The sequence below is a fragment of the Pseudochaenichthys georgianus genome, chromosome 15 (assembly GCF_902827115.2).
Source record: "Pseudochaenichthys georgianus chromosome 15, fPseGeo1.2, whole genome shotgun sequence".
Lineage (NCBI taxonomy): Eukaryota > Metazoa > Chordata > Actinopteri > Perciformes > Channichthyidae > Pseudochaenichthys > Pseudochaenichthys georgianus.
In genome coordinates, this window is record NC_047517.1 from 24,337,553 (window position 1) to 24,349,738 (window position 12,186).

At 42.6% G+C, this 12,186-nt stretch overlaps 2 protein-coding genes across 2 annotated transcripts in view; one reads left to right on the forward strand and one right to left on the reverse strand.

Annotated features, from left to right (window-relative positions):
- The first annotated feature begins 15 nt into the window (after nt 1–15).
- mrps18b (mitochondrial ribosomal protein S18B) lies at nt 16–4,544 on the forward strand. Its single transcript, XM_034100481.2, has 7 exons — nt 16–118; nt 1,511–1,667; nt 2,495–2,592; nt 2,671–2,739; nt 3,232–3,298; nt 3,390–3,449; nt 4,283–4,544. The coding sequence occupies exons 1-7, from the start codon at nt 38–40 to the stop codon at nt 4,477–4,479; spliced, it is 729 nt and encodes a 242-aa protein (XP_033956372.1). The 5' UTR covers nt 16–37; the 3' UTR covers nt 4,480–4,544.
- abcf1 (ATP-binding cassette, sub-family F (GCN20), member 1) overlaps nt 4,531–12,186 on the reverse strand; it is a 62,171-nt gene continuing 54,515 nt past the window's right edge. The window contains exons 22-25 of the mRNA XM_034100480.2: nt 8,050–8,218; nt 7,902–7,966; nt 7,742–7,814; nt 4,531–4,889 (exon numbers count right to left, since the gene is read on the reverse strand). Coding sequence (XP_033956371.1) covers nt 4,723–4,889; nt 7,742–7,814; nt 7,902–7,966; nt 8,050–8,218 — 474 coding nt within the window. The 3' untranslated portion in view covers nt 4,531–4,722. The remainder of the gene's footprint in view (nt 4,890–7,741; nt 7,815–7,901; nt 7,967–8,049; nt 8,219–12,186) is intronic.

Here is a 12,186-nt window from a genome sequence, read left to right on the forward strand (position 1 = left end):
CCTTTTCACCTACAACCCAGAACTGTGACACAAAAAAATGGCTGCCTCCTTAACAAGCATCGCGAAGGTTCTGTGCCGTCTTTCGCCTTCAATTTTACAACAATTACGGCAGTATCAGGTATTTGAATCTACTGTACAGATGATATACAGATCATCCGATTCATGTACATATGTCTACGCTGTTTGTAATAAGGTTTACGTATGTTAAAGGTTTGTCGCACAGTGAGCTAACGTGCCATGTAAATTAATCCAATGTAGCGCTACTGTGTTTGATAAGATTTTCTCAACAATACCCTCCCTGTAAAACCAAAGACATGTTGCACCTTGACAAATAGCATGTATTGCATTGAAAACAAGAGTATTATTACTGTCAAAGCAGCTTAATGTCAGGCAAGATAGCCATGTGTAGGTCGTGTTTACAGGTTATTTAATATGCATTTCGCTATGGTGTCCTAAAGGACAGCCGAATTTGTCCAATTGTTTTGTATACCATGTGTTTATGTTTGGTTTGCACTCTTATGCACTGCCTCCAACACTTTCCTTTTGAATCAGAATCGACGTTATTGCCCGGTACGTTTACAAGGAATTTGCTTTGGTGTTTGTTGGTGCAAACATAAACAACATAAGGAAATAAGTTGTAAGAGGAGGTCAAAAACATAACTGTTATACAAAGAAAATAATACAAACACACTATGTAACATTTTAGAAATGAATAAAGTATTTACACAAAATATAAATATACAAAATATACTAAAAAACGTATAACAATATGATACATATTAGATAGATAGATACTTTATTTATCCCAAGTTGAGGAAATGATTGTCACAGCAGCAAATGGACAGTCAATCTACAAAATTAACAACATTACTTAAAAATACTATAAAATAAAGATTAATATGAACAATTTAAAATGTAAAAAACGATATAAACATATCCTCAGTAACAAAATAATATTCAGAGGAGTATCTAAACAATATACAGATTAAAATAGATTACTCTCTAATATACCAATCTACAGAACATATAAACATAGTGCACTTTGTATTCTGTGTGTTCGCTGTGTATTTTGTAAATTGTGTCATTTCTAGTTTATCATGCATTATTTGTATGCAGGCTTCTTGATTGATATTAAGCTATCTTTGGCTCTTTACTTGCCTAACAAATGTACATTTCGCATCTCTTGAACGAATAAAGGTATTTTGATTCTGATTCTATATACGTAAAAAAAAAATGGGAACAGTAGCTTGACATTTTAATTGAAATCTATCCTGTGAGGTAGTGCAAGTAGGCTGAAATATGCAAGTACAGTATGTGAACATTGTTCATGCTTATAGCGAGGGAGAACCTGAACACACTATGAAGCAGTGAGTTCTGGATAGGGTCTCTAAATGAATTATGTTTGTCTTGAATTAAATACAGTGGCTTCATGCATCCATAACCTTTTAGATGAAGCTCTTAGGGTTGTTGTGATGATGACGATGCTCAGCTGCTTTTCTCTTGCTTTCAGTCCTGTCTGCAGAGGCTCCCTGTCAGATCATACGGGGCCCTCTCTCCATTTGCACCCCCCAGTCACTTTTACTGCCAGGCAGCATCTCTCCAGAATGATGCTGCTGAGACCCTGCACCGCTACAAGGACAGACCCTGGGACTATCTGGAGAGTGAAGGTACTTAAAAGCAGTCTGTCACATCCTTTTTATTCATTGTTTATTATTATTTTAGTTTTTATTTAGTACAGTCCAGAGACACAAACAAGGACACAACAACAGTAAAGGGGAGATGAAATTCCCATCTCACCACAAATACATTAATCAGAATCAGTTTTACTACCTTTATTCGTTTTTATCTAATGAGTGTTATTACTGTTCTTTTATTATTACCTATCACAGCTCTCCACTTTCAATAAAAGAATACTCTTCATATAACCAGGTTTACAGCTCACATTCCAAATTGTATTCCATTTCATCTTGTGTTTTGCCACATTTTGATTTTTTGTGGCAATCATTTTTCCCAAAAGAAATTGCCTTTGCATTCTATTTTTCAAACAGATCACTCCTAAATTGCATTTTTTTTTTAAATAAGTATTTTACCTAGAAGAATAATTGTATTTATTATCTCTGGACTATATTCATCCGGAAACCCAAATCAAATATTGAAAGGTCCAATCCAAATGATCCAGAGTCCCAAAATGTATCAAAATGAGCCCAGCGAGAGTCCACATATGGCCACTTTCCGGTTACAACGGACTTGTTGGATCCTGACAATGCCAGAAATGGATTCAGCATTCTCGATAACCCCCAAAACCCCTCCAGAATTGGCCGAGATATTTGTTTGAACTATTGTCTGGGCAGTGTCTATGTGCTGGGGACCCCTACTATACATTTCTAACATAACACTTTGGGGTACTCAACATTTCCGGGTTCACAACAGGACTCTATGAGCTGGCAAACAGCAAACCTGTGCTTGCTGTTACAATATTATTTCCTCATGACAGAGTACATTGAGAGGTATGGAACCGATCCAGTGTGGGCCGACTACAGGAGGAACCACAAAGGGGGCATCCCACCACAGAAGACACGCAAGACCTGCATTGTAATATGATGATCCGTCTTTCGTTAGGTCTGAGCATCACATGTGTAAATCACCCTCACACTGCTTCTGTCTGTGTAGAGAGGAGACAAGGTATCTGGAAACCCGTGCCCAGTGTGTCGGGATTCAAACATCGTGGTCCACCATCAGGTGGGTTAGCATCTCCTCACAGCACCATGAGGTTCTATTAGACATCCCTCACCACACCTGAACCACATGCTGTTTAACACACATATCAATACATGTACTATGTATCACAACCTTATTATACCTTATGATTTATTCTAATCTCATGCCTCTGGCTGCATTGTGCTCTCAAATGAACTGGCACATTTCCCTTCTAAAGGAAATAAGCAAGAAAGTGAAACATTTTACATCTTGGTTTGTGCTTCTGTAAAGTTTGTTCAGTATTTTTAAAGAAATAAACAAGTACTGCAACCAGTGATAATGTTATTGAACAACCTTCTCAATATTTTCTTGACTATTTTAGAAGATTCAGAAAAATCCAAAAGCATGTCTGATGTTGATTTATCTGACAGTCAAACATCAATAGATAATAAATGCAGCGTATATACTTTGTGTTGAGATCCCAGGGACACTGATATTACAGTTAGTTAGCTTTATTTGGTTGTTCTCTTCCAGAACGTGAAGCTGCTGCAGCAGTTCATCAGTCCCCAGACGGGGATGCTGTACGATCCCACTCGCACCGGTGAGTCGTGTGTGTGTGTGTGTGTGTGCGCGCGCGTTGCTGAATCCTGTCTCCTCTTCCAGACTGCTCATGTTGTTTGGACTGTCTGCAGGTGTGTGTATGAAACAGCAGAAGAAGCTAAATGAGGCAGTCGGCACGGCGAGAGATCACGGTACGTACCCCAAGACCCCTCAGCCCTTTGTAAACACGTCCTATTCTGCTTTTTTTAATGTTCCCTTCACTGCATTGTCTTTAAAGGTTTCTGTGCATGTGAATGGTCTGCAAAGGCTAACATCTCAAAGCTCCCTCTCACACTTGTTTGTGTAATATAACCTCTAAAAGGTGACGGAGTAAATCATTTAAGGTTTTTGTCCAATCTTCTGTGAGTTTCTTCAGTATTTAAAAACTAATGATTAACAATACTGCAACCAGCGATTGTTATAGTTATTTTGTTCAACTTTCTTGATAACTGCAAAGAATCAACTTTTCATATTATTTTGAATTGCACATCTGCATCATTTGGAAAAAAGACCTAATTGCATCTATGACTGATGTTAAGGGGAAAAAGTATCTTTACCAAACAAGGACTTTTCATCAAGTCTGTTGAAAAAGGATTGTATGCTCGGCTCCACAATACTTAATTTAGATATTTCGCCATTACCAAATATCGTGCTTTCTGCTGCTGGGTATTTGACTAGTCTATATTGCATTTGAATGACTTGTGCTGCCCTGGGGCATGTTGGGAAGGAAGTATGCTTTGTAATTCAGATTTAGCAGGATTTTCAGAGTGTCTGTTTTTAAGTCAATATAGATATTGTAATTAAAGGCGTCTCCTGAAACCCGGGAGCACTTAGTCCTCACACATTCAGAGAGGAGGAAGCTGTTGGAGCACTCACGAACGTCTTCCAGCTGGTTAGGCGACAGCTTTGTGTCGAAGGGTTTTCAAAACCGAGATGTTTCTGTAAATAACAGAAGCCGGCACTCAAACACTGCTCTCTCTTTCAGGCCTACTGCCCTTTCAGATTCCATATGTGGAGTTTTCTGGAGAGGACTACTCCAACTCCCATGATGCCGTGGGGTGCACACCACCTCCCCCGGCCCTGACCTCTGGAGACACCTGGTATAAATGGTACGGTGAAATAACACCTGATGAGCAGGAAGTGGCCAAAGTGAAGAAGACATACAAGGCATATTTGAAGTGACAGTTGAGTGGATGTTCGTCTGTTGGACCATGTACACAAATAAAAATTGCACAATGAAAAATGTTTTTATTTTATTGTTTTCCTTTAGATCTTGACCTCCCTTGATATTTATAGAAATGTACACTCCACCACCATGCCTTAAAGATGTGACAGTCCAGTATAAAGGGGATAGATAGGTTTTATTATGCGTGCCGCTCTGAGGACATGCTCCACATGAAGTGTATTGAGGATGTGACGAGGGGCTCATGGGTTGACCTTGTTGACCATGGTCTCTCCTAGAGACTCCAGCACCTCCCTCTTGTAGTCGTCAAAGTCTCCATCGATCTGGACGATGGAGCGGTCCTCCACCACCCACATGGTGCACTGAGTCTCTGTGATGAGCCGGGCGTCGTGGCTCACGATGAGCACCGCTGCGGGGGGGGGAGACATCTGTTAGTACTGAAGGAAAGATCTTTGGAGCATTTTAATTCAGTCTGTTCGCATCGTCAAGCTTTTAAACAACTTCGATTGAGGACATACTAAGTCAAGTTAACCAAATCCTTCCGATCAGAACTTCCCCAACGTCTCCTTTAGTTCAGCTCTGCAGCTGCTGACGGAATGTCTTTGGAGTCAACTTTCACTCTTTCGGTTATTGTTGGTCATTTATACTTTTCGAACAAGACATTGCCTTGCTGTTGCACATTCAACCACACGCTGAGAAACACCAGCTGACCTCAACAGGAACCAACCAGTGCCCAGTGTGACACACCCAGGATGTTATTGTGTTACCTGGCTTAATAAACATTAAACGGTGCTACAGCGCTGGTTTGCAGAATATGCCCGACAGCATCATAATTCACAAATTAAGAGTAAACTTTAATATTAGACAAGTTAGGAGAAGTTACATATCCGTGAGCTAAACACATGATCCTGGATAAAAGCAAGAAAGAACAGAGGAAGGGAAGCTGGGGGAAAAGGTGAATAGGACTAAGATATTAAAGTTAACATCATAACTTTCAAATGTAATAATGGTCAGTCAGTCCAATTATTAAAACAATTCACAGTCTGCAATTTACTGCCAGCTGTCCATCCTGCATTTGGCATGCTTTGAGCCTGGAATATGATTTAATTGCCATAAACTTCTTATTTGTGTAATATTATTCGACAACCCGTGCACTGAGCTTTGATTGGTCAGCAGGACATGAGAGCTGTTATCTGGAATATCACTGGAGCAGGTTAGGTGTGCAGCATAAATTAGGATGGTAATCTCCCGAAAAGAAGTGAACCGCCACCGTAGGACTAAAACCTGCGTTAACCTGAAGTTCCCTCAATCACCTTAAACCCTCCTCAGTGCAGACCACTGCTGCCCACTGGGCCTTATGGTAGGGGGCGCTGCCAGTCTTTTTTTTTTTTTTTTTAATCCGATGACATTATCAGTGATTTTAAACTGATTATATACCGAAATAACATCAACACTGTGGGCGCCGCCATTTTCCGGACGTGACGTAATCCATGCGTTTGGTTTTCGAAGACACGTTGATCTCCATGTTATTTACTGTAGTTTCTCTCTTCAAATATGCCTCACTGTATCGCGAAATATTGCCATAATTCTGATGGGAACAATCCACGGAATGCTCGGTTCCATCTGTTGCCAAAAGGTAAGCGTAAGAAGTACATTCAGAGGCAGTGGCTAGCGAAATGTGGCCGGCCCGAACCGAGAGATTCACAGGCTCATGTATGCAGCGAACATTTCACATTTCCGGATGATAAAACATAACATGGGATTTATGGAACAACCAATGGAGATGCAGTACCATCGGTCTTTCTGGTGTCATCACCGACCAGGACACCAGTTCGGCCAGTTGAGAAATCGCCCTCTGCAAGTGTGAAGCGACGGAGGAGCAGAAGTAGTGCTCGGAGTAAGAATAAGGTATGTTATAGCGCATTTCCATTGCAGCGGCTAGCCCCGTTTTAACGTCCAGGCCAGGACAGTTTTTGGTGGCCTTTCCATATAGCGTAGTACCGGCTAGTGTGTATTTCCCCCCCAGTTTTTTCCGGCCCCATAAAATCGTGATTCTATGGCCAGGGACAACGAAGCTGAGTATGCTAAACTAGAGAGGGAATCGCTAGCAAGGGTGGTACTACATGCATACATATAGTATCTTATATAATCTTCCTATTATACACACATGCATTTCCAAACATTTGGACTACCTATGTTGCAAATGTATTATCTTTTCAATTTACACACGGCATCTATTGCACGTCTGTCCGTCCTGGGAGAGGGATCCCTCCTCTGCTGCTCTCCCTGAGGTTTCTCCCATGTTCCCTTTAAACTGTGGGTTTTCTTCGGAAGTTTTTCCTTGTACGATGTGAGGGTCTACGGACAGAGGGTGTCGTATTGTCATACTGATATGTATGGCTGAATTCCCCCATCCAATCTCTTCACATTGGTCAAAACTTGTTCCTCTGCTGACGAGTCCGAACTCAAATACTCCGCCATGTTTCCGTGTGTTGACAAAGTGAACGCATGGATGACGTCACGACCATCACGTGACTACTGAAAATGGCAAACATGGCGGCGGCCAGACGGAATATACAGGTCTTGATAAAAAAGAGCTATAAAATCATTATTTACCGGGGAATATCGCTGATTTCTTCAGGGTATGGTTTAAACATAATGTTTCACTAAATACTGAAGTTTTGATTAATTATCTAATGAGTGGACCATTCCTTTAAGGTAGGGGGCGCTGGGCCTTAAGGTAGGGGGCGCTGGGCCTTAAGGTAGAGGGCTCTGGACCTTAAGGTAGAGGGCTCTGGGCCTTAAGGTAGGGGGCTCTGGACCTTAAGGTAGAGGGCTCTGGACCTTAAGGTAGAGGGCTCTGGACCTTAAGGTAGAGGGCTCTGGACCTTAAGGTAGAGGGCTCTGGGCCTTAAGGTAGGGGGCTCTGGACCTTAAGGTAGAGGGCTCTGGACCTTAAGGTAGAGGGCTCTGGACCTTAAGGTAGGGGGCTCTGGACCTTAAGGTAGAGGGCTCTGGACCTTAAGGTAGAGGGCTCTGGGCCTTAAGGTAGGGGGCTCTGGGCCTTAAGGTAGGGGGCTCTGGGCCTTAAGGTAGGGGGCTCTGGGCCTTAAGGTAGGGGGCGCTGGGCCTTAAGGTAGAGGGCTCTGGGCCTACATCCAGAGAACTACTATTTCCATCTTGTACATGCCACACCATTTAACTGGTTTCTCCACTAATAACCAGTCTGGTCACACGCGTCTTACAGAACATGCTTCTCACCTCCTTTATATTCATTGATGGCCTCCGATAAGGCATCGATGGACTCAATATCCAAGTTGTTGGTAGGTTCATCCTATAAGAGAAATGAGGTCAGTCAGTTGTAGAATTCATCCAGGTATTCTGTGGGTTCAGCGTGGATATAAGTCTGATAGGCACGTACCAGGATGAGGACATCAGGCTGCCGACAGGACAGCTCAGCAAACACTACTCTGGCCTTCTGACCTCCTGCGGAGACACACCCAGACACAATGTTAAAAGATATTTACATCCTGTCAGCTGACATGTTGTCTGACGGTCCATGTTCATACCGGACAGTTTGGAGATCTGGATGGTGTGGGCGTGGCTCTCCAGGCCGAAGCGTCCCAGGCACTTCCTGCCGTCCTGGTAGGGAAGGTTGAAGTTTCTCATCAGGTACTCTGTGGCCGTCTCCTCCATGTTCAACTGATCAGCGTACTGCTGGTTGAAGAAGCCCACTTTCTGCAGGAGACCAGAGACCCCGGTTACAACTCTTCATCAACTGTTCAACAGGACATAAACTAGGTTCCAGAAAAACACTTTTAATGAATTCTGTTTTTCCATAGCGTTGTTTTTATTTATTGTTTCAATTCTAAAATTGACATAAGAAATGGTTCAAGAGAGTAAAATATATACATTATTTATATTATTTAATGGGCAACCATTTATTTTCTTGCTGTTTTTGTTTATAGTACATGTATTAATTAGTGTAATTATTTTAGTTAAAGGTCATGCTTTTCCGGTTATCACCCGTCCCCTTGTGTGTTATGAAGGTTTGTCTGCAGAGTCACTGACCCTCAAAGTACACCCTGTAGGGAGTAAAACTCCAACACAGAAAATACGTGATCTATGCTGCCCCCAGAAGGGCAGGAGCTCCAACAAGCCGTGTAGGACAGAGAGAGAATACACATACTATACGGAGATGCTGTGAGAAACCAATGTGAGTTTGAAAAATGGCACAATTTAAATCTATTCTAGGAGACCTCAACAATGGAATTATGATCAGTAGAAATTAAAGTAATTCTTTATGCTTTTATTTTGAAGGTAGTTTTGGGCGGTGGTGGGATTGGCACACCAGAATGAACAGATACCAGGGTTAGCACGAAGAGAGCCACAGGAAAGGCTGCAGGGCGAGGTTAATACGCCATTATATATATTATTATATTGGATCAATCGGAAATAAATGCGAAAAAAATATTCTTGCCTGGACTTCTCATTTCTCCTGCGTAGGATCTGCTTACTGGTGCCCCAGCGGCAGTTTAATTTTGAGTTATGTTTAATTTCTTTATGATTTGTCACTGAACACTTCAATTTACTTAAGTATTAAGCATCCTTGATTTTTTTTGTAAAAGTGTACATACAATGGGAAACAGAGCCTGTGTTATCCATTACTGCTTCAGTTCGCAGGCTGCAAATATGGGAGACTTTGTTTGCCTTTCAGAATATTGTAATCTTTTGCAAGTTCACGATACTTCCACATTTTGTTCAGCAGGGTGATCTCACTTAAAGAGCCTGTGGCACGAGTTTCCCCCATCATCCAAACCCATCAATTTGAGTAAATATTGTCCCCTTGAAAACCGTTACTGAACTGATTTTGGATGTTTGTACTTTGATAACCATTAATCCTTCAATGTTGACCATTTCCTAGATCTTCTCGGGGATTCTTCAAGTCCCGCCAAATGATGTGTGACGTCATTGCGGGCACAGCGCTCCAGCTGCACCGTTCAGGATCCCAGCTTCTGCATGTAAACGCACGATGGCGCACACAGCAGCAAGCTCAGACAGCGATGACAGTTTACTTTTGAACGTGTCTGAGAGCTCATGAGGCTGAAGGATCGGTTTATGTTGTATCTGTTAGAAGTTTAGGAATGAGGTGCGTCAATATGGGCGATAATACGGTCATGTAGTCAGTGGTGGAATGGGACTAAAAATCATCCCGGGACTCTCGACCGGCCCACTTCGGTACCGCAAGTAAATTGTCAACGGGGGGAGTGGGGGATGTCAGGGGCGGCGGGTGCTGTAGATAGTAAATGTAAATATGTAAATATTTGTGTCACTGCATCCTGGTAAAATATAAATATAATGTATAATGTCTGTGACCTTAGCGCTGCTAGCCACCTGTGCCCTGTACTACGAAGCCAGTTCAACATACCCTGGATATGTTTGAGTAACAAACAAACTAACAACAACAAACTAACAAACGAGATCTCGCTAAGCGGTCCTATCAACTCGGTAAATCATCGGGGAAACGGTGGACCTCGTGTCCCGATCGGAGTGAGAATAATAATAATAATAATAATAATCCGTGCATTTTATCCATTAATTTCCCAACATTGTGGTAAAAAAACACACGTTTAATCCACGTTGGTGTACTACAACTACAAAAAGCATCGGTTTGTTTTCTCATCAGGAAATGCAGACCGGCACAAACAAACGATTTTTAATCATCCTCCTCACGATCATTTAATGTATCATATATTCGCCGAATTGACATGAAAGCACTAATAAATGTAGTTTCATCCACTTGAGTTTACAACTACAAAAATAATCGATTTGTTTTTATATCACATCCGACGGGAGGAAAATCAGCAGCTCTCACTACAGATTTGTAATCCTAATGTAATCATCATCTTCACCACGATCATTTATGTTTATGTCGCCCAATTGACATGAAAGCACTGACGAATATGAATATACTGTAGTCAACTTCATTACAACGTTATTAACGTGCCTAAACTCAGTAATTCACCATTTCTACGCATGACAACACACTTTGTCCGTGTTTGGCTCTCTCGCCGCACAGTGAAGCGTTCCCGCATTGACGTCACTTCCGGCTTCCCCCAAAACTTCAAAATGAGTCGAAGGAATTTCCCGCGATGTTTTAAATTATTGATATTTAACGGAATGGTATCGCTTTTTCTTTTTTAAACTGACGGTTCGAGATTACTAGTAGCCCAATATTTCATTGCACAACAGTTGTTGGGATGCTGTCACGGGCTCTTTAATAACACCACTTTTATAATTGTAGCGTAAATGAACAGTAAATGACTAACGTGAGGCTATAAAAGAACTACTACGGTTGCATGGCTGCGTATCACCACCGCTAAGCTAAAGGCGGCTAATGATTATTTGATTTATTTCATTCAAAATGGAGAGATCAATTTCCCCTGGGGTGGATAGAGAATTACGATGCAATGATAAAACACATGAAAACCAATGCTGGAACAGTACATATTTCAGTCTGCACAATGAGAGAGGGTCAGAGCAGAGACACATGATCCTTTACATGCAACCCATTACTCCCCTCAGGCTGCGGAGTAATGGGTTGCATGTAAAGGATCATGTAATAAGGATCAATTCTAACTGTATTTCCTTACTGTTGGGGAATCATTTGCCCTTGTGTCCTCCTTCGCCTCTGACGCAGCTGACCAGCCTTGAGCAGCCGTTATCTCCCATAAGGAGGAGCTACCCTAGCATAATGTTGATGTTGCCAGTTTGTGACCGGGCAACTCTCTGAGATAGTTATTGTTGTGGGACACCTGGAGCACATCCTTCTCGGGGTGTAGATGACCCCGAGCCATAAGCGACAACAAAGTTGATCCAGTGTCCTCAGCTGTTTAGTCTATCTAATGAATAATGTTGATTATTCTCTCTGAACTAGTTAAAACCTACAGCTCTCCTCGTGTCTCTCTGAGTCCTGACTCCATCAGAGCTCCAGCTCTCCTGGTGTCTCTCTGAGTCCTGACTCCATCAGAGCTCCAGCTCTCCTCTTGTCTCTCTGAGTCCTGACTCCATCAGAGCTCCAGCTCTCCTCGTGTCTCTCTGAGTCCTGACTCCATCAGAGCTCCAGCTCTCCTCGTGTCTCTTTGAGTCCTGACTCCATCAAAGCTGCAGCTCTCCTTGTGTCTCTCTGAGTCCTGACTCCATCAAAGCTCCAGCTCTCCTCGTGTCTCTCTGAGTCCTGACTCCATCAAAGCTCCAGCTCTCCTCGTGTCTCTTTGAGTCCTGACTCCATCAGAGTTCCAGCTCTCCTCGTGTCTCTCTGAGTCCTGACTCCATCAGAGCTCCTCGTGTCTCTGAGTCCTGACTCCATCAAAGCTCCAGCTCTCCTCGTGTCTCTCTGAGTCCTGACTCCATCAGAGCTCCTCGTGTCTCTGAGTCCTGACTCCATCAAAGCTCCAGCTCTCCTCGTGTCTCTCTGAGTCCTGACTCCATCAAAGCTCCAGCTCTCCTCGTGTCTCTTTGAGTCCTGACTCCATCAGAGTTCCAGCTCTCCTCGTGTCTCCGAGTCCTGAGTCCATCAAAGCTCCAGCTCTCCTCGTGTCTCTTTGAGTCCTGACTCCATCAAAGCTCCAGCTCTCCTCGTGTCTCTCTGAGTCCTGACTCCATCAAAGCTCCAGCTCTCCTCGTATCTCTGAGTCCTGACTCCA